Source organism: Maylandia zebra, linkage group LG12 (genome assembly GCF_041146795.1).
Source record: "Maylandia zebra isolate NMK-2024a linkage group LG12, Mzebra_GT3a, whole genome shotgun sequence".
In the NCBI taxonomy this organism is placed as follows: Eukaryota; Metazoa; Chordata; class Actinopteri; order Cichliformes; family Cichlidae; genus Maylandia; species Maylandia zebra.
In genome coordinates this window covers 14,589,253-14,608,526 of record NC_135178.1, presented here as the reverse complement: position 1 = coordinate 14,608,526, position 19,274 = coordinate 14,589,253, and the positions used below count along the sequence as shown (strand labels likewise).

The following is a 19,274-nucleotide window of genomic DNA, read 5'->3' as shown; positions in this document are numbered from 1 at the left end:
TTCTTCCAGGACCATGAGAGGAAGATGCCTCGGGACAGTCTGATCACCTCTGAGAATGACAGTAAGCCCATTAGCATGCTTTTACATATTCTTCAGAGTTTTTATGACGGCAACACATTAATTCTTTGTGGCTGGGATGATACAAGTCGATTAGATTTACAGGCCTTTACTGGAAAAAAAATCTAATTTCTACACAAATATCAACATGTTTATTAGGGAAAATGTTGATATTGGTAAATACTCATTAGTTAAATAGAGGAAGAGCTTTTGGTCTTTGTGGTAGTTGTAGCTATGATAACTGATTTGAGTGTATTTTTCTGACAAAACATCCTAATTTATTGAGGTTAATGTTCAGTAAGATGAAGTACAGTTACTTGATGTCTGCCTCTAATTAATAAAATCATTAAAACGCCAGCTATTGCCCAGCACAAAGATGTTTAATCACCCAGTTCTTGCCTCCTGTTCACTTTGCTGCATATTTGGGAGCTGGCCTCTTGCCCTTGGCTGTCTCCCCCATCCTTGTGGGCTTAGTCATCCCGTCTCCCTTCATTAAGCCATTGTTTGCCTCTTTTGTGCCCTTCTGCTGCACCCAGCCATAATGACCCATGTGATGGCCACTCCGGTTACACTAAGGACACACATCAAAAGGCCGACTACATAAATATCTGTTCAGTCTGTCAGTGGTCCTCTTTGTTTTCCTCTTCATCCCCCTTTAGTGCACAATAGTTCGAGGTGCATAATGAGGTAGGTTAAGCTCCACCAGTGAAAGGGTTCACTGTGGTATTGGAGATGTGAAAAAAAAACCAAAAACAGAAGGGCTGGATTTATAAAGAGGTTATCTAAAAGGTTTAGTTATGTTGTAGAGAAGTCAGATGTATTTATCTTAAAAATAACAAATGTAAAGTTGCAGGAAAAACACAGCACGATAATGTTAAAAATGTTTTATATCATGGAATACAATATTCAGAAAGAGAAAGAATTAATACTACTCATCTCGCTGCAAACCTAAAAAAGCTCTTAAAACAACATCTGGTCTGTGAAATAGCAGGAAGCCTACATGTCTTGCTTTCAGCAAATCTTTCCTTTCTTATTATTTTTGTAGTTTCTGTGTTTGCAATATGTACTTTATACTAAATCTGCACTTTAAAACATTATACTGTATCAATTAGGACTTAACATGATCAATAATGACACACATTTGTCAGTTTTTAACCAGGAGATCTTAAACTTTCCAGTAATCTAATTATGATCATCACTCATGCTGAGTAACTTAAAAAAGTTGTCTAAGACCTAAGTTTGTCTTTTCTGTGGACCCTTAAATTAAAGGCATCACTTTAAAAGGCACATTCTTTGCTACAAATATGCTCCCATACAACTAAACTAGTCTTAATTTTTAAATTCATATATACTCAATGGACATTTTATGGAAACTTATCCTACTGGAATCAGAAATTTTGACTCTACAATCCAAACATCACAGCAGAAATCACCCAGAGAAAAAGCCTTGAGAACTGCTGCTCACTGGACATTTTCAAACCATTCTCTGTAAACACTAAAGCATCTCTGAAACACTCAGACCATCTGGCACCAATGACGATGACACATTCAAAGTCACTTAGAGCAGCTTTCTTCCCCATTCTGATGCTCAGTTTAAGCTTCAGCAGGTCATCTTGACCTCGTCTATGCATCTAAATGCATTGAGTTGGTGCCATATGATTTGCTGATTAAATATTGATTTTAAAAGACAGCTGAACAAGTGTAACTAATGAAGTAGCCACTGACTGTATTACAGTTTTTCTCAAATGCTAAAACACATGTCACAAACGTTACCACCAGGTCCCCCAATGTCCAAACACAACACCCTTCTCTAAAGCTACATAAACACAACCACACCTTCCCACTGCAAAACTCAAACTCCCACACCAAGAGAGCAGCTCGAAGCTGTCAAAACTGTAAACACTATACACAGCATTACACACTACAGCAAAACAATTGAAAACACAATGCTCAATTTGTGAGAAGGTTCTTTGGTTCATAACTGCCAATGCATATTTTTATAATCTGTACAGTAACGGATCGTCATAGAACCCTGCAGAGGATTAGGCATTTAGATTTGTGAGTTTCACATGAAGACTATAAATCTATAAAAACATCCTGCATGTACGTACACTACTGTAACACAACTCAATGCAAAAAACAGAATCTAATCGCACACAACAGTACTCTCGGAAACATGATCAGGGTGTGAAGTCTTTATTGTCTACACGGTCATTTTACAGTATTACACAGTCACTGTGCGGCATCATGTCGCCGAGCTGCATTGGGCCACATCACCTCATCCACATCACAGGCTATATTGTCCCTTGCTAGGCACCGTGGGAAAAACGCCCTGGAATGGTGAATCCATCCCTGGAAGGCCTCCACTGGGATGTCAGCACAGGCCAGCTCCATTGCCCGTACGAGGTTCTCTCTTGTGTATGGCTGTCTGTCATACACCTTCCATCTCCATGATGAGAAGAACTCCTCTATAGGGTTCAGGAAAGGGGAGTAGGGAGGCAGACAGACGTTTAAAAAGTGGTCACTGTTGGTGGTGAACCACTCTCTGATTTGGTGTGTCTTGTGGAAGCGGACGTTGTCCCAAATGATCACATACATGTGATGTGCTAGCCTAGGATGGTGTTGTTGACGGTCCAGGAGGATGTCTTTTAGCTCCTCTAGGAAGGTGAGGAGACGTTGGGTGTTGTAAGACCCAAGGACAGCATACCGGTGGACAAGCCCCTCCGTACCCATAGCTGCACAAAGAGTAATATTACCCCCCCCGTTGGCCAGGAACCTCAGTGATGGCTCTCTGGCCAATGATGTTACGGCCTCTTCGCCTTCGTTTCTGGAGGTTGAAGCCAGCCTCATCCAGGAAGAGGTACTCATGGGGTCTGGCCATCGCGTCCAACTGCATTATCCTCTGTGAACATGGGAAAGCGTACAGGTGTTCAGAACGGTCAATCAGGTAGCACAGTATTGTCCAGAAGTAATGTAGGCTACTAAGCAACACAGTATGTCCACTAACTGTACTGTGGACATGGATGTATACGTACTTGCACATACTCGTAACGTTGTCCTATGTGTCGCGCAGAGTTGCGCTCAAAGGGAACCCTGTAGACCTGTTTCATCCTCATCTGTTGGCGCCGGAGAACTCTGTCTATTGTGGACACGCTGACAGCATAAATGTTCTCAAAGTTTACATTATCTGCAATGACTTTGTCTCTGATCTCTCGGAGTCTAATGCAGTTGTTCTCACGGACCATATCTGCAATGAGGGTTTCTTGTGCCGCTGTGAATATGGCAACCCTCCCACCTCTATGTGGCATTCTTTCAGCTCTAAAGAAAGAAACATGTGTTGTCAATTGACTGATTTATATGTAAAACTACATGTAAGGTAACAGACCACTTTCACAGGCCTGTAAAACTGTAGTGTGACAAAGAAAGCAATAGCGTACTATACCTGTTGTGTTGTCTAAATGCCTTGATAATGGTGGCCACGGTGGACCTACTCAGGTTTGGATGTACTCTTCGTCCCGCTTCAGCCATTGTCATGCCATGGACAATGGCATGATCAATTACTGTTGCTCGCATATCATCTGTTATGATGGTGCGAGGTTGTCTTCTTCTCCCACCTGGACCTTCTCCTCTCTCTTGTTGGCCTCCTTGTCTTCCTCCTCTACGCCGAACTCCTCTTCTTCTTAGGCCTTCACCTCTTCCTTCCTCTCATCCCCTCTTTGGCCTGCAGCTCTTCTCCTTCCGCACGCTCGAATGCCTTCATCCATTGTGATTGTTTGGCATCTTCACCAAACTATGCTTTTATAGGTGGGGTCACATCATTAGCAACAGGTGTCTTCAATTTTGAGTCGTTGTGTGTAGTGACTGACGCCAGGTGTGTTCCCTGTGTTCACAGATTGGTGACTGTGGCAAGCATTTTGCATCACATGGGCTTTCATTTGAGAATATGAGCAGAGTTGTTTTGCAACATGTGTTTTGGCAAGGAAAAATGTGTTTAGATTTATGAGTACAGAGGGTTGTGTTTTGTGAATTGTGTCTTCATGTGACATGTGTTTATGGTACTGGTATATGGTGGCTACATTTAGTAAATGTGTTTAGACTACTGGTCATTTGGGTTACAGGATTGGCTTTTGTGTTTTAACATTTGAGGAAAACTGTAAGCTGGGACTCTGGTAACAGAAAATAGAGGGGAGCCTCAAGGTCATGAAAATTGCAAAGACTTAATGGGTTCCAATGTGATGAACACTCATCTATTTGTAGTGTGCTCATATCAAACTTGCCCTGATGATTAAAACAAAGTTTAGTTTGTGTGAGAACATAATTTTTAAAAGACATGATACCACAGATTATCGAATTTAAAAATGAAGCATAAGATAAAACGATTATGAGGCAAATGCAGTTATTATGGCTAAGATGAAAAAAACAAGGTATACTCAATTCTTTAATTAATTTTCATTGATAAAATATCTGTCTCCCATTGTTCACACTGGACTGGATTTTGCAGGTACTTATGCAGATGAAGGTTAGTCTTCAGCTTGTTTATTAAAAATACTTTAAATAAGCAAAATTACTAGAAAAAACAAAACAAAACAAAAAAACTTTATTAGACTTTATTTATGTTTGACTTTTGGCAGAAAAATAATTCCATGCTCGTGTTTCGTTTCTTCACACAGATGCTCCACTACTGTTGCCACCAACACACTTTGAAAATCATTTGAAGTTCTTTTGATTTTCCTCAGTCATCACAGTACTATCATGCCTTAAAACATGTGATAGCATGAGAGAGGAAAGGAAACTATTTAATTTAGCACGAGCCAACTTCACAGTATCAAAAGATAACTTTCTGTGAGCATCGCAGTGAAAAGAAAGCAACAGTACTGACAGATTGACAGTGTTATGTGAGTATAAATAGTAAGAAGTTAACAAAAAGTAATGTTTAAATGTCAACTGCAGGTGAACAAGATGCAGATTTGTCCTTGCAAGAGGAACATGAGAGTAAAACACACAGAACAAAAAGAAGAGATGGTGACAGGCAGAAAAAGAAGAGGAGAAATGAGAGAAGAAAAGGAGGAACAAGAGCGGGAGAAGGGGAAGAGGATTTACAGGCCATATCTGAGAAAAGAGAAAGAAGCAAGCGAAAAAGAGCTAAGAGTAAACAAGAAACAAGCAGAAGAGAGAACAACGAAGAGGAAGAAGCTCAACTGACAGGTGGCAAGGGAACAAAAGCAAGAAAGGATATCAGAAATGAAAAAACACGCAGAATGGAGAAGGAGGAAGTGCGAGAAGTTGATGAAAATGTTGATAAGGGAAAAAAGAAACAGGGAAGTACCAAAAAGGGAGAGAAGAAAGAAGATGGAGGTAAACAGCTGGTAAAGGAAAAAGCCCGGGACATAAAAAAAAAAAAGCACAAGAAGGCTGAAACAAGGTAGTGTATCATCTTATAATTTCACCTTATCTATGGAAAACTCTGTCAGTTAGACAAAAAAAGGGCCCTAAAAGACATTAATGCTTCAGTTCAGAGCCAGAGACAAGCGAAGAGGATGATGATGAAGAAGAGGACAATGACAAGGATGTGGTGAGGCCGGAGTGTCTCTCTCCAGAGGAGCTGGAGAAGCTGAAGGAGGCAGTGGATGAGAGGAAGAAACTGATCCAAAGTCTAAGGGGAAAACCCTGGCCAATGAAAAAGAAACTTGTCACTTTAAGGTACTTCATATGGATAAATCATTCTGATTTGTTCTGCTGTAATTCAAAATACCAGAAGTATTTTGAACTCTAATATTTGCTTTTTTATTTCAGGGAGTCTCAGGAGTTTGTGGAAAAATATGAAGGTGCCTTGGGAAAGGGAAAAGGCAGGAAGCTCTATGCATACAAAGTCCTGATGACCAAGGTGAGGACTTACTTTTACTTCTTTATGTAATCATTAAATAACATAAACAAATACACGATTCATTAAAAAAATTATTCATATCATTAGAAATGGATGAAATTCCAACGGGACTTTGAAAACTTCAAAACTGCATGCATCCCATGGGAGATGAAAATAAAGGAGATTGAAAGTAGGTGTGCTTTTATTTTTTAAATACAAAGGGCTGCTCAATAGTCGCATATATCATTTCTAATTTCCAAGGCCTTATCTTTTCTGTGAGAAGCAGGATAGCTTACATTGTGGTTTTATAGCAGATGCACATATTCATTTGTTCATATGTTATTTTGTACTCTGCTCTGCAGGTCATTTTGGCTCCTCAGTTGCCTCATACTTTATCTTTCTGAGGTGGATGTATGGCATCAATATGATCTTGTTTGGTCTGACCTTTGGCCTGGTTATGGTACCGGAGGTATGCTGTCTTTTTTTTCATGCACCGCACCTGAATTATGTCTTTTGCATTTCCCCCCAAAAACGATGTAATCCTTCTCTGTGCATTTTGCTTACAGGCATTAATGGGGCGACCTTATGGGAGCATGCCAAGAAAGACTGTCCCCAGAGCTGAGGAGGCCAGTGCGATGGACTTTGCTGTTCTTTGGGACTTTGGGGTCAGTGGGTATTATTTTATTTGTCTTTGTTGGCAATTTCTCCTCTGATGTAGTAATAAATAGTCACCCCCAATTAAAGTATTGTATCCACAGGGTTACGCACAGTACTCAGTCCTCTTCTATGGCTACTACAACAATCAACGTACGGTGGGCTGGCTCAAGTTTCGCATGCCTCTGTCTTACTTCCTGGTTGGTGTCGGTACAGTGGCCTATAGCTACATGGTGGTCATCAGAACGTATGTTTGCTATGTCTATATACAAAAGACAAATCTATTCTATCCACAGTGTTTTAGTGAATCATGTACTTACTTTTAAATTAAAGGATGGCACGTAATGCAAATGAATCAGGGGTCGGCGATGATAACAGCTTCAATTTCAGCTGGAAAATGTTCACCAGCTGGGACTACCTGATAGGAAATGCTGAAACAGCAGACAATAAGTTTGCTTCCATCACCACCAGCTTCAAGGTTAGTGCAGCTCACTGTCTGCTTTCCAGTATGCTGATTAATGCAAGCCAAGTATCATACAGTACATTACACTCTACCACTTCTTCTACCACTATAGGAGGCAATCTTAGAGGAGCAAGAGAGCCACAAGGATGACAACATCCATCTGACTCGATTCTTGCGTGTGCTGGCCAACTTCCTGGTCTTGTGCTGCTTAGCAGGAAGTGGATACCTCATCTACTTTGTAGTGCGGCGTTCTCAGAAATTTGCCTTAGATGGACTGGAGAATCACACGTGGTGGGAAAGGAATGAGGTAGACATGAGAGAAAGAGAGAGGGGGAATTAATGAGAAATAACATTTACAAAAGGAAGTTTATGAATAATTTTGGCTGCAAGCAAAACTTGCTGAGGTTTAATTAAATAATATTTAGAATTTGTCCTGCAGTTCTTGTCCAAGGCCAAAATAGTGACAATAAAAAGTGCAATCCAAACCCAAAGAAAGGAGTTTTATAGTTTAACATAGTCACTAAGGAGCATTTTGGGAAAGTGATCAGGTCATTTGGAGAGGGGGTGTGGTGGGTGAGTCCAGATAAGATTCTTTACACAAGGTGAGAGCAGGTGAGAGTGCTGTGAGTATTTCTGGAGGAATGGACCAGTTTGACTGTGACGGGTAAGTAAATCTGAGAAGTGAACTTCTCTATGGGAACTGGGGGACACTGGAAAGCATCGAAATAAAGGCGTTAGACTTTAAAGTTTACAGGAGAGCATAAAGAAGCCTGCTTAGCAGTCAGGAGAAACGCGTAATCTGACTGGATGTTGGAGATGTTTCTTAAATATTGGCTGATGATGAAGCAGATAAGTAACAAGTTCCATACCTGAGCAAACTCACCTAGACCCAGATCTAAATGTTGAAGTTCGTTAGCTGTAGCACATACCACGTGTTCTACATAAAGCTGTTTGAGGTGAGTTGTTAAAATATTCTCAGTTTGCTCTGTGAATTACACTGAGGAAGAAATTTTAAACTGACATTTTGAGTCATGTGAAAAATAAAGTTTTCACAAGACTTTATGTAGACCATGTTGAAGACAGCAACACAGTTTACGTTTGTAAATTTCACCTGAAAAAACCACAAGACATCTGGACCAATGTCCTCTGAACTGACAAGACCAAAGTGGAGATGTTTCGCCATTAGCACCATGTTTGTGAAAAACACAGTAAAAACCAAACACAGAATATCAGCAAAACTGCCTCATACCAACTATTAAGCATGGTAGTGGAGGGCTGATGATTTAGGGTTATTTCACAGCCACAGGAACTAGGACCTTGCAGATATTGAACTGAATAAATGCATACTAAAGTATTCTAGAGTCAAATGTTCATCAAAGGACATCTGTCTGAAAATCTGTCTGAAAGCTAAAGACCTGCCTATGAGCTACAACTCTGCAATCATGGCATGTACTTAGTTTTCACAGGAGTGCACACCGTTCATGTCAATGGTAATATTCTGCCCAGATTTACAGCGATCACAGCCACCAGCTATTCAGTTGCATCAAATGTCATTTTTGTAAGGCGTTATACAAAGTTACACACTAAATAAAAAACCCATGCACTCCCAAGTTGTCCTCAGAGTAATTACATTAGTTTTCTGATGTATTTCTCAGGTGAACATGGTCATGTCATTACTGGGGATGTTCTGTCCGATGCTGTTTGATGTAATCAGCACCCTGGAGAACTACCACCCGCGGGTTGCCCTGCAGTGGCAGCTCGGTCGCATCTTTGCCCTCTTCTTGGGAAATCTCTACACCTTCATTATTGCACTCATGGATGAGATCAACCTTAAAGTGAGAAGTCATTGTGTATCGATTTATGAGATTGTAATTTTATAGGATGATTAATCCAAAGTGTTTGTCTCAGAGGAAAGAGGAAAAGGTAGTGAAGTTTAATATAACCATGTGGGAGGCCAGTCTTTACAATGGCACCGTTTTAGAAAACAGTACTGCTCCACCCGTCACAATCCACCCTGCTGATGTGCCCAGAGGGCCTTGCTGGGAGACAATGGTAGGCCAGGTCAGTGTGCATGTGTGCGTCTGTACTATTATGTAACTAAGTGATGTAATTGTTGTTATGGCATTAGGCTGTGGATACTAATAAATAAGGAAATGATAAAATTAATGACAATATGAAACAATCACATGAATATAGTGGGTAAAATAATTTAACTGCAATGAGGGGCCACTGGACGAGGCCATGAAGTATTTAGCCATGTTTTGTTTGGAGGTCAAATCATTATTTCACTCAATGACATGCAAATAAATTAATACTTCTGAGCTGAAATGAACTAACTTACAAATTCAAATAATTATTTCCCCCATTATTATAATGCTTTAGTTGAAAATCAAAGTAAACATTGTAGTTGCAGTTTGTACTTTAGTTAACTTTGTATTAATGGATTTCTGTTGCATTAACTAAGGAAACATACTCTGATCTTATTGTTAAAAGCGATAAACATTACAAATGTTCAGGGGCTTTTATGTTGAAATAAAACTGTTGTTTTCAGAGTGGGTGATGATGTTAATTTTGATGTTGACGAGAAATTAATGCTAAATGATTTCTTAATTTGTAGGAGTTTGTTCGCTTGATCATATCTGACACAATGACAACTTACATCACACTGCTGATTGGTGATTTCCTGAGAGCAGTTCTTGTTCGTTTTCTCAACTACTGCTGGTGTTGGGACCTAGAGGCTGGCTTTGTGAGTCATCTTTTCTATCACTTATTTGTTACTCGAATTTAAAAATGTCACTCTTTGGAGAAAAAAAAAGTGTGGCAAAAGTAATAGTTGCCTTTAATTTCTCATTTGTAAAAGCCATCCTACTCTGAGTTTGACGTCAGTGGGAACGTTTTGGGCCTGATCTTCAATCAAGGAATGATATGGTAGGAAAGCAGCAATTGTTTCACTCAGAAGATTCTTATTTCAGGATGGTGTTTTACTTTCAGCTAGGTTCATCATGGTTTTCATATTGATAAAAGCCTCTTACTAGCTCAGCATCTGTCCTGCTTTTTCTAATCTTTGCTTTCAGGATGGGTTCCTTCTATGCGCCCTGTCTGCCTGCCTTAAACGTCATCCGGCTCCATGTCTCCATGTACCTGCAGTGCTGGGCTGTTATGTGCTGTAATGTGCCACAAGAAAGGGTCTTCAAAGCCTCTGGTTCCAACAACTTCTACATGGCCATGTTGCTGGTCATCCTCTTTCTGTCCACACTGCCTGCCATCTACACCATTGTCTCCATTCCCCCTTCATTTGACTGTGGACCTTTCAGGTAATGACACTAGTTCAGGGTATCTAGCTTTAAAATAAAAATGACTTGGGTTTTTATAACCACTACCATCTTTTTGACAGTGGTAAGAACCGCATGTTTGATGTGATCCACGAGACTCTGGAGTCTGACTTTCCTCCATGGTTTAGCAAAGTTTTCAGCTATGCCTCTAACCCTGGATTGGTGCTACCCTTCATACTTCTTATGGTGTGAGTTAACAGCAGACTATGTAAATCCATAAATAAGTATATTTCACAATGCTGTCATCATTTTCTTTCAGTGTTAAAGTGGTAAGAACTTTGGTGGTAATCATGTGTTATTTTATCTTTCAGACTGGCCATTTATTACTTGCAATCTACATCCAAAAGCTACAGAGAAGCAAATGTGGAGCTGAAGAAAAAGCTACAAATGGTAATTTCAGTTTTGCTTTTCCTCTAATGTAGCACGTACTGCTGTAGCTGTTTTGTGGTTTCTCTGACCAGAAATTGCACCTGGATAGCATTCAGAATCAAGTGACGAGTTTTGAGAGTAAAAAATATCCCAAGAAATTTCATGTATCTAAGTTGGATGTTCTCTAGGTTTGTTTTCATAGTTAATTTTAGCAGTTGGTATGCTTTCAAACAGCACTGAAGTTCACAAAGAGACCGCCCGAGGCCACTGTGATGCATGACTGCTGTCACGCAATTGTATTAGTGTTATCTCTCCAGCAGAGAGCAGCAAAGCCTGACAGTTCAGATCTATCCAAAAACCCACTACAGGTTCCACCAATAACAAATCTGCAGAAGAGATGCTGGGTAAATGTACGTGCTTGCTCTGAGTGATCTGAAAAATAACACGTGTGGGTATCTTTTGTTTTTGTTTTGTTTTTGTCTCTTGGTGATTTTTTTTAAGCAAAATGAGGAGAACAAGAGGAAGAACAAACGAGCAGCACTGAAAGCTCAAATGGATTTGGAGGAGGCCAGAAAGACTGCACAAGAGCAACAAAGGAACAACAATGCTTCAGTACAGGATCAAGAAGGTGAGTCTTTTGATTTCAAATATTAATAAAGAAGGTAAACCTGAAGATTTAAGATGATTTAAGATAATTCACAACTTCAAGATTCATCTTATTGTTTTAGGAAATTTGACTTTGTTGTGAAATTAACAAACATAAAAGTAAAAGTTGGGATGCTGTAAAATGAAAGAGAAATATTAACAGCACCATCAGTGTTATATTAATATCAAATACTGGATTTTAAAAAAAATGTATTTATTTACTTTTTACCATTTGAGAAAAATATCAGCTTATTTTGAATTTGATGACAGCAACACATCTCAAAAACCTTGGGGCAGGGGCACGTCCCCTCTTCTTTTATGCTGTTTACAACCCTTTTCACCTTTTCAACCCCAAGTTACCCAATTAGTTGGATGATCTATTGTAGTGTTTCAGAATAATTCAGAGTGAATAATCAGAGATTTCAGTCTAATCCACCCATTTTAAAATGGAGCCTTAAAGTGATCAAACCTGCGGCAAAGGCTCAGTTATTAAAGGAGTTTAAGAAGTAAGATGAAAAACATGCACAACATTATGTCAGTCTCTAATTACATAGAGGCAGTCCACCAAATCATCAAGCACTTAAAGTAGCATTATTCAGTATAGACACTGGAAAATCACCCTGCCACTCCATAGACTTGTACATGAAGCAAACTGTAATAGTTGTTTTATATTAAAGTTTTTGAATTCATATAAATACTCCCTTTGTTATGCAACCTCAGCACAGAGCAACATGTACCCCAATTTCACGAGTGGATAACATATTTGTATTCCATCACATCAATGTAGTGGGAGTCATCCTGCCATGTTTAGAGTGGAGTTAATCCTGTAAAATGCTGCCATTCATACCAATATACTCTTTTTAGAATCTCTGTCTTGTCTCTCGCTCTTTCCACCCTCTACACTTAACTAGAAAATACCAAAAATATAATCTCATAATAATTATTATAAGAGCAAGTAAGGGATCCACAATGGACAACAGTACAACACACAGCTGTGAAATTATCATTATTGACTATGGGTAAAACAGAAGTTGCGCCTTTATCATTTTTGATAAATTTGACCACATGTTCTCTTTGACCTGCCTCTTTTTGCTCTCTCTCTCTCTCTCTTTGCTGTCATCAGCCCTCTCTATCCTCTTCTCTCAGTCTTTGTGCCGTCACCGAAAAGTTAAATGTGAATGAAAGACATAAACTGATCCACATCAGTTTATACCAATATTAAGACTTATTTAGTGTATTGATGACAAGCCACACTGCTGAAGCATCAACACCTCTGTAGGAGCGCGCTGTAACATCATGACATCAACAACACTGGATATTAAACCTGTTTTCATTCTATCCTGTACTTCTGTCAATAGAAAACTTAGGAAAATATAACATCTGAAGATAATGAGGATGAATGAAGAGTACTAAGATATGCTGTCATCACAATTATTATTTTAGTTACTTTTAGGGGTGCTCTGAATTTCCAGTGCTCTAAATTTGGGGGTGCTGGAGAACCCTCAAAGGTCTAAACTTGCCTTTGCAGAGGCTATAGCATCCATGTTTTCCAAAAAGAGTTTGAAATTTCAATTCATCTAAGCATAATGCTGTTTTCCACTTTGGCTCAGTTGGTTTTGAATGAGTGTTGACCCAGAGAAGACAGCATGTCTTCTTTGCATGTGCTTTAATGTCCATTTGTAGGTGCTCAGGAGTGTTGGCAAAAGTACAGACATTCTGTGCTTAAGTAGAAGTACAAATACTACTGTTAAAAATACTCCAGAAAAACTGAAGTACTAATTCAACTAATTTATTCAAGTAAAAGTAAAAAAGTACTGGCTCTGAAATATAGTCAAACCAAGAAAGTGAAAAGCAGCTCTTTGGAGGAGGTTTCTATTTTTTTGTGCAAAGCTAACTGAACCTTGTGTTATATTAAAATAATGATAAAATAATGTCAGTAGATGTGAATACAAACTATAACTCTATTTATATAGTATATATAACATATAGATATATCTACATTTATCCTATTTTCTGTTGCATACATAATAGAGGTTGACGTTGCTTCTAAACAGTAAAAGATACACATGAAAAGTGCTTGCAGTTTCATGCGACAAATTTGGAAACACAAGTTTTTTGCAGATGGATGAGCCTCTGCTTATCTTTGCTTCTGAGAAACTCTACCTCTCCAAGACACTCTTAGAAAGAACCCAATCAATGTTACTGACCTATTGCATGTTAACCTTCTGAGATATTTTCCTATCATAAATTCAAAATAAGTCAGTATTTTTCTTAAAATTGTACATCTTCTCAGTTTAAACATATGATATATTTTCTTTCTTCTATTGTGAATAAAATATGATTTGTAAAGTTGAGTGAGCTTGCAAATCATTGCAGTCTGTTTTTATTTAGATTTTACATAGCATGACAACTTTTGCTGAATTAGCTAATGAGATTTTTTTTTTCAAGAATAGAGATTAATCTGGAACACAGAAGCAGTATTAGTCTTCGTAATATTAGCAGTAAAGGTTTACAGTGTGAACTGTCAAATGTTATTTTCCCCACTGGATTATACTCTGTGTTGATGGCGGTTAGCAGTGTCATTGTTTTGTCCCCACACCTGAAATCATAGATTCCTCTTATTTTGATTGCAGATGATACAGATATCCACGTCAGCGGTCAGAACCCTCCTCCTGTTGGCGGCAGAGGAAGCCAGATGCCGTCCAGCAGAGACTCAGGCTCAAGGACCCACGACCGTGGCAACCACGGGCCTTCTGGATACCTGCCTGGTTTTGCTCGGCAAACTGAGCCCAGGATGTACAGGGTGCCGAGCCTGCAGAGACACTGACACAACAACACAAAACAAATATGGGAAAATAAAGCACTTTACTGAGAAATTCATGCTGGACTGATAGTAGTTAGTGCACATTAATCGCTTCTTATGAATACGTTTTTTTTCTCCTTTACAGTCTGTGTATATGATGAAAAGATAGATGAACTGTACTGTCACTCCTTTGTTTACTAAATATATGTTAACAAAATCAGTGCTTTGTTTTCTTTTTAATTTTACATTAAAGTTCTCATGTAGTCCTTGTCTTAAAGCTATTAACCAACTAAAAGCACCCTCTGGATCTGCAGACTTCCAACAAGGTTAACAGTCCACTTCTCTATGATGTGTAGAACCATGTTTTTAGCCTGGAAATTTCAAATACCGCAAATATCTGTATTTCATCTGTATTTCTAAGAATATAAATATCTGTATTTCCTAAGAATGGCTCCAGAGTCCAGTAATCTAGCTTTTTTTTTTTTGATCGGTCAAGATAAAACCGTACTTTCTGTGTTGCAGGTTAAGCCAAATTTGACTGTATTCCTCTGGATTGATTATATTGAATGTGGGGAAAAACTAGATTGTGAAAAAAACCCTCTTAAGCCTTTTTAAAAAAAATACAATTTCAGATGTCTTGCTTTGAAATGATCTTGAACTGTGGAATCCAGCAATGCCTCATTTGGACATATATGAATAAAACTCAACCCTTTACTGGTGCTATGACACCAAAATATAATGGGGTCTTCCTTCACTTCTTCAGCCTTCAAAGTAACCAGCCTGGTAGTTTCTTAGAACTGTGACCGGGCCAAAGTATTAAACAATTCATTAGACACGGAGGCCATTTAACCTAACTACCAAGGTTTAAATGAATCATTCACCTCTTTTATTTTTTATTTAACCTTTATTTAACCAGGAATGTCCCATTGAGATCAAAGACCTCTTTTTCAAGGGAGTCCTGGCCAAGAGGCAGCACATTTCAAGACAAATACATACGAACAAACAAAGTTAAAATTACACAAAACAATTACACATTATTGAGGCAGCCTGTAGGCCTTTGAGTTTAGTTTTAAAAACATTTAAAGACAACAATTCAGTTAGTTTCCAGTCTTTCTGTAACATGTTCCTTGCTGGACTAGATGCTCAGCTTGACTCTAATTTTTTATCTACATGTGGTAAATATGATACAATCCATGAGTTTTAAGTGCCACATCAGAAGCCAGGTTATTAATTTTTGCCAAAGCAAAATGAACAAAACTGTGCCAAAAATTCAGATTTGACCCGCATCATGTAGCAGAGATATCTGACTCGTATCATCTGATAAATGAGCGGCCTTATCAAGTGTCCCTACAGCTAATTGCACTCTGCACTTGCTGGACACTGAACAGTCCTGTCAGTCAACCTGACATTTAAATCAATGACGTAACACCGTTAGCCAAAACTAACATTAATTGAACTTTAGTAACATGACAGTCTATATTTACACTTCTTTCATCTCAGTTTTGTGCAGATTTGATTTGATGAAGTTTTAGATCTGTACAATTTCCAGGTGGCTGCTGAGGAATAACTGTTGTTTCTACATTATTTATGACAACAGGCTAGCAAGCTCATAATGCGACAGACCTTCAGTGTCAGTCAAATCCACTTCTACTGATGCTCATGATCAATTCATGGCGAGTAAGCATTAAGTATTAATTCTGCAGTTATTTGAGATCCTGAGAATTGAGTAAGTCTCTATGCTTTGTTCTTTCACCGGCAGCCAAGGGGCTGTCAATCACAATATTTAGTGAAAGCTGACGCAACTTTGATAAGCAATAAAGAATCTGCATCCTCTCTGTACACCAAGACTCAGTCATAATCTGCCCCACACTCTATTTGTCCAGGTAATTTCAGTCCTCTGATGACCCCTGTTTCACCCTCCTTCTGGAGTTGTGTTTTGGCTCTGTCCCCCAGTGTCCCTCTCTTCTGGTGTCCCTCTCTTCAATGTGGCAGAAAACTGAGCCATGACAGGTTGCACATTACCGGATATCTCAACGTCAGGTGATTGCAATGGGCATCTTTTATTCACTAATAACAGAGAAGGAAGAAGTGAGGCATTGTGGTAGTATAAGCACTGATTTGATTCCTTGGAGGGTGTCCAGTTTTGGGTTTGAGAGCAAAGGTCAGTACGGTTGTCTCTCTAGCCCTGCCTGAGTTTTCACAGAAGACTCAACATGCTTCACAGAAACATGTGAAATTGTTGAGACCAAGCACAGGCAATGCTCAAGTGCCAAAAACTGCACTTCTTAAAGGAGCTACTTGAGACCAGCCTTTTAAACAAAGTCGGGCCCTGATAATGAGCAGCATTTCACTAGAAATAAGCATATGTTTACACAGGAAGTGGAAGCTCACTTCAGCTTCACTAAATGGACCTGCTGACTGTGTTTTTGGTATCAGTGCCTTTTGGAGCATTTAATTAAATGATCTATTCTATGATTGCTTTGGGTGATAGCCTAGACTTTGAGCTTGGGCAGTTCTTTACTTGTAGATGCTGCCGCAGAACCTGAACCCGGTTACATATACCTGTAATTGTGGAGAATTGTGCTTTGCAGAGACCTTTACAAAATGGTGAAACATTTCTTGATTTAAGTTTTATCCATATGTATCAAATCTAGGCTATCTATCTCTATCTGTCTGTCCGTCCAGTGGACAACCTCATGTTTAGCAGCATTCAGCTGTGTTAGTTTAAGGAATTCTTCCAGGCAGTATCACAAACAACTTGTCAAAACACTGAATGAATTTGACCAATCAAAAATTGCTGCTTCCTGTTAATTTAAACTGAATTTATTTGCAGTTTTGTTTCACTTTAACAGAAGAAATGACAGCAGCTATCACCTTCTCTTATTATTCTACAGGGTGAACCATTTATATGGATACACCGTAATAAAATGTGAATGGTTGGTGATATTAAAGTCCTGTTTGTGGCACATTAGTATATGTGAGGGGGCAAACTCCTCACGATGGGTGGTGACCATGATGGCCATTTAGAAGTCGGCCATTTTGGATGCAACTTTTGTTTTTTCAATAGGAAGAGGACCATGTGACACATCAAACTTATTGGTAATATCACAAGAAAAACAATGCTGTGCTTGGTTTCAATGTAACTTTATTCTTTCATGAGTTATTTACAAGTTTCTCTTTGTTCACAGCCATTGACATGTCAAAGAGGTTAACACGTGAGGAGCGAATCGAAATCGTGTTGATATCTGGTGAATGCAGTAACCGGGTCATTGCAGCAGATTTCAATGCAAGACACCCTACGAGACCACCCATCTCCCATGCTACAGTTAGCAAACTTCTTGCTAAGTTTCGTGAAACTGGTTTAGTGTTGGATTTGCCAAAATGTGGATGCAAGAAAACTGTCACTAATGAAGAAACATCAGTGGCTGTCCTAGCTTCTTTCAGCAAGAGCCCACAGCGTAGCACTCGCTAACCCACATTGGATCGATCCCTCCAAGACTGTTGGAATAACAGAAGTGATGGTTTGGTGTGGTATATGGGGTACAACGATAGTGGGTCCATTCTTCATCAATGGAAACCTCACGGCCACTGGATACTTGAAATTGCTACATGATGATGTGTTTCCCTCTTTATTCACTGAAGCTGGCACGTTCCCTGAGTTTTTCCAGCAAGATGGTGCAACCTGTCACGGCTGCCGAGGCGAGCCGTGTGGAGTTAGAAGAAGGACCCAAGATGCATGCAGTGGATGAGATGCCGTTGAGTTTATTTACAGAGGTGTAGTGGCAAACAGACAGTGGGGCATAACAAATAACTGAAAACACCTAAACTGGGAGAACTAAAAAATAACAGCCCTAGGAGCATACGACAAAGGGCAGAGAGGCAGACGACGAGCAGGACACCGAGTAACACAGACTGGCACGGAGGAACACAGACGAACCGGCAACAGGCAGAAGAACACACTGGGCTTAAATACACACACCAGTAATCAGGGGATGAGAGACAGGAGGGCAACACAGCTGGGAGGAATCTGAGCTGACGGGACAGGGGAAACGTAAACTGAGCACACTCACATATGACACAGACCTTCACAATAAAACATCACACGCAGGCTCGACATCGAGAGACAGACAGGAAATGACATAAGAAACTAAACCCGCATCTTAAACCCAGATAAACAGAAACATGGAACTCTAATAATAAACATCATAATCATCATCATAAACACAACAAGAGAACAAGAAAACAATCCCCGATGCAAACTAAAACCCAAACATAATAAAACTCAAAATACTGACCCAGAACCGTGACAGCACCACCTCATTATGGGTGCCAGGTCCGAGCATTCCTAGATGAACAATTTCCTGGAAAGTGGATTGGTCGTCGTGGGCCAGTTGAATGGCCCCCAAGGTCTCCCGATCTGACCCCCTTAGACTTTTATCTTTGGGGTCATCTGAAGGCAATTGTCTATGGTGTGAATATATGAGATGTGCAGCACCTGAAACTACGGATACTGGATGCCTGTGATGGCATTTCTCCTGCGGTGTTGCTATCAGTGTGTGAAGAGTGGGAGAAGAGGGTTGCATTGACAATCCAACACAATGGGCAGCACATTGAACACATTTTATAAGTGGCCAGAAACTTGTAAATAACCCATGAAAGAATGAAGTTACATTGAAACCAAGCACACCATTGTTTTTCTTGTGACATTACCAATAAGTTTGATGTGTCACGTGGCCCTCTTCCTATTGAAAAAACAAAAGTTGCATCCAAGATGGCCGACTTCTAAATGGCCATCATGGTCACCACCCATCGTGAGGAGTTTGCCCCCTCACATATACTGATGTGCTACAAACAGGACTTTAATATCGCCAACCATTCCCATTTTATTACGGTGTATCCATATAAATGGTCCACCCTGTACTTTAACCTAAAAATCAGGACCCATTATTGAATCAACAGCTTGTGTCTTGCCTTTAAAGTAACATAACTGATTTTTACTCCACTAGTTTGCTCGTTCTACACCCTAGAAGACGTTGTGTATAGTATTTAAATACAGCGACTTGTTTCACTCAGGATTACTTAAGCTTT

The 19,274-nt window shown here is 39.5% G+C and overlaps 1 protein-coding gene across 1 annotated transcript; it reads left to right on the top strand.

The window, feature by feature from the left end:
* Positions 1–14,811, top strand: tmc1 (transmembrane channel-like 1). The gene is made up of 19 exons (XM_024804427.2): positions 1–61; positions 5,008–5,479; positions 5,569–5,757; positions 5,851–5,941; positions 6,029–6,110; positions 6,283–6,389; positions 6,487–6,585; positions 6,679–6,821; positions 6,908–7,052; positions 7,150–7,344; positions 8,693–8,872; positions 8,946–9,098; positions 9,655–9,783; positions 9,898–9,965; positions 10,112–10,351; positions 10,432–10,557; positions 10,681–10,759; positions 11,240–11,366; positions 14,017–14,811. Exons 1-19 carry the CDS (start codon positions 25–27, stop codon positions 14,208–14,210), a joined length of 2,856 nt encoding a protein of 951 aa, XP_024660195.2. The 5' UTR covers positions 1–24; the 3' UTR covers positions 14,211–14,811.
* The last annotated feature ends 4,463 nt before the right edge of the window (positions 14,812–19,274 follow it).

Excerpts from the sequence above, each read along its gene's own strand:
- tmc1 (XM_024804427.2), top strand. The coding sequence starts at position 25 with ATGCCTCGGGACAGTCTGATCACCTCTGAGAATGACA. Across the intron at positions 6,111-6,282 it reads GAAAATAAAGGAGATTGAAA|GTCATTTTGGCTCCTCAGTT; the intron begins GTAGGTGTGCTT and ends TCTGCTCTGCAG. Across the intron at positions 9,099-9,654 it reads GGGAGACAATGGTAGGCCAG|GAGTTTGTTCGCTTGATCAT; the intron begins GTCAGTGTGCAT and ends CTTAATTTGTAG.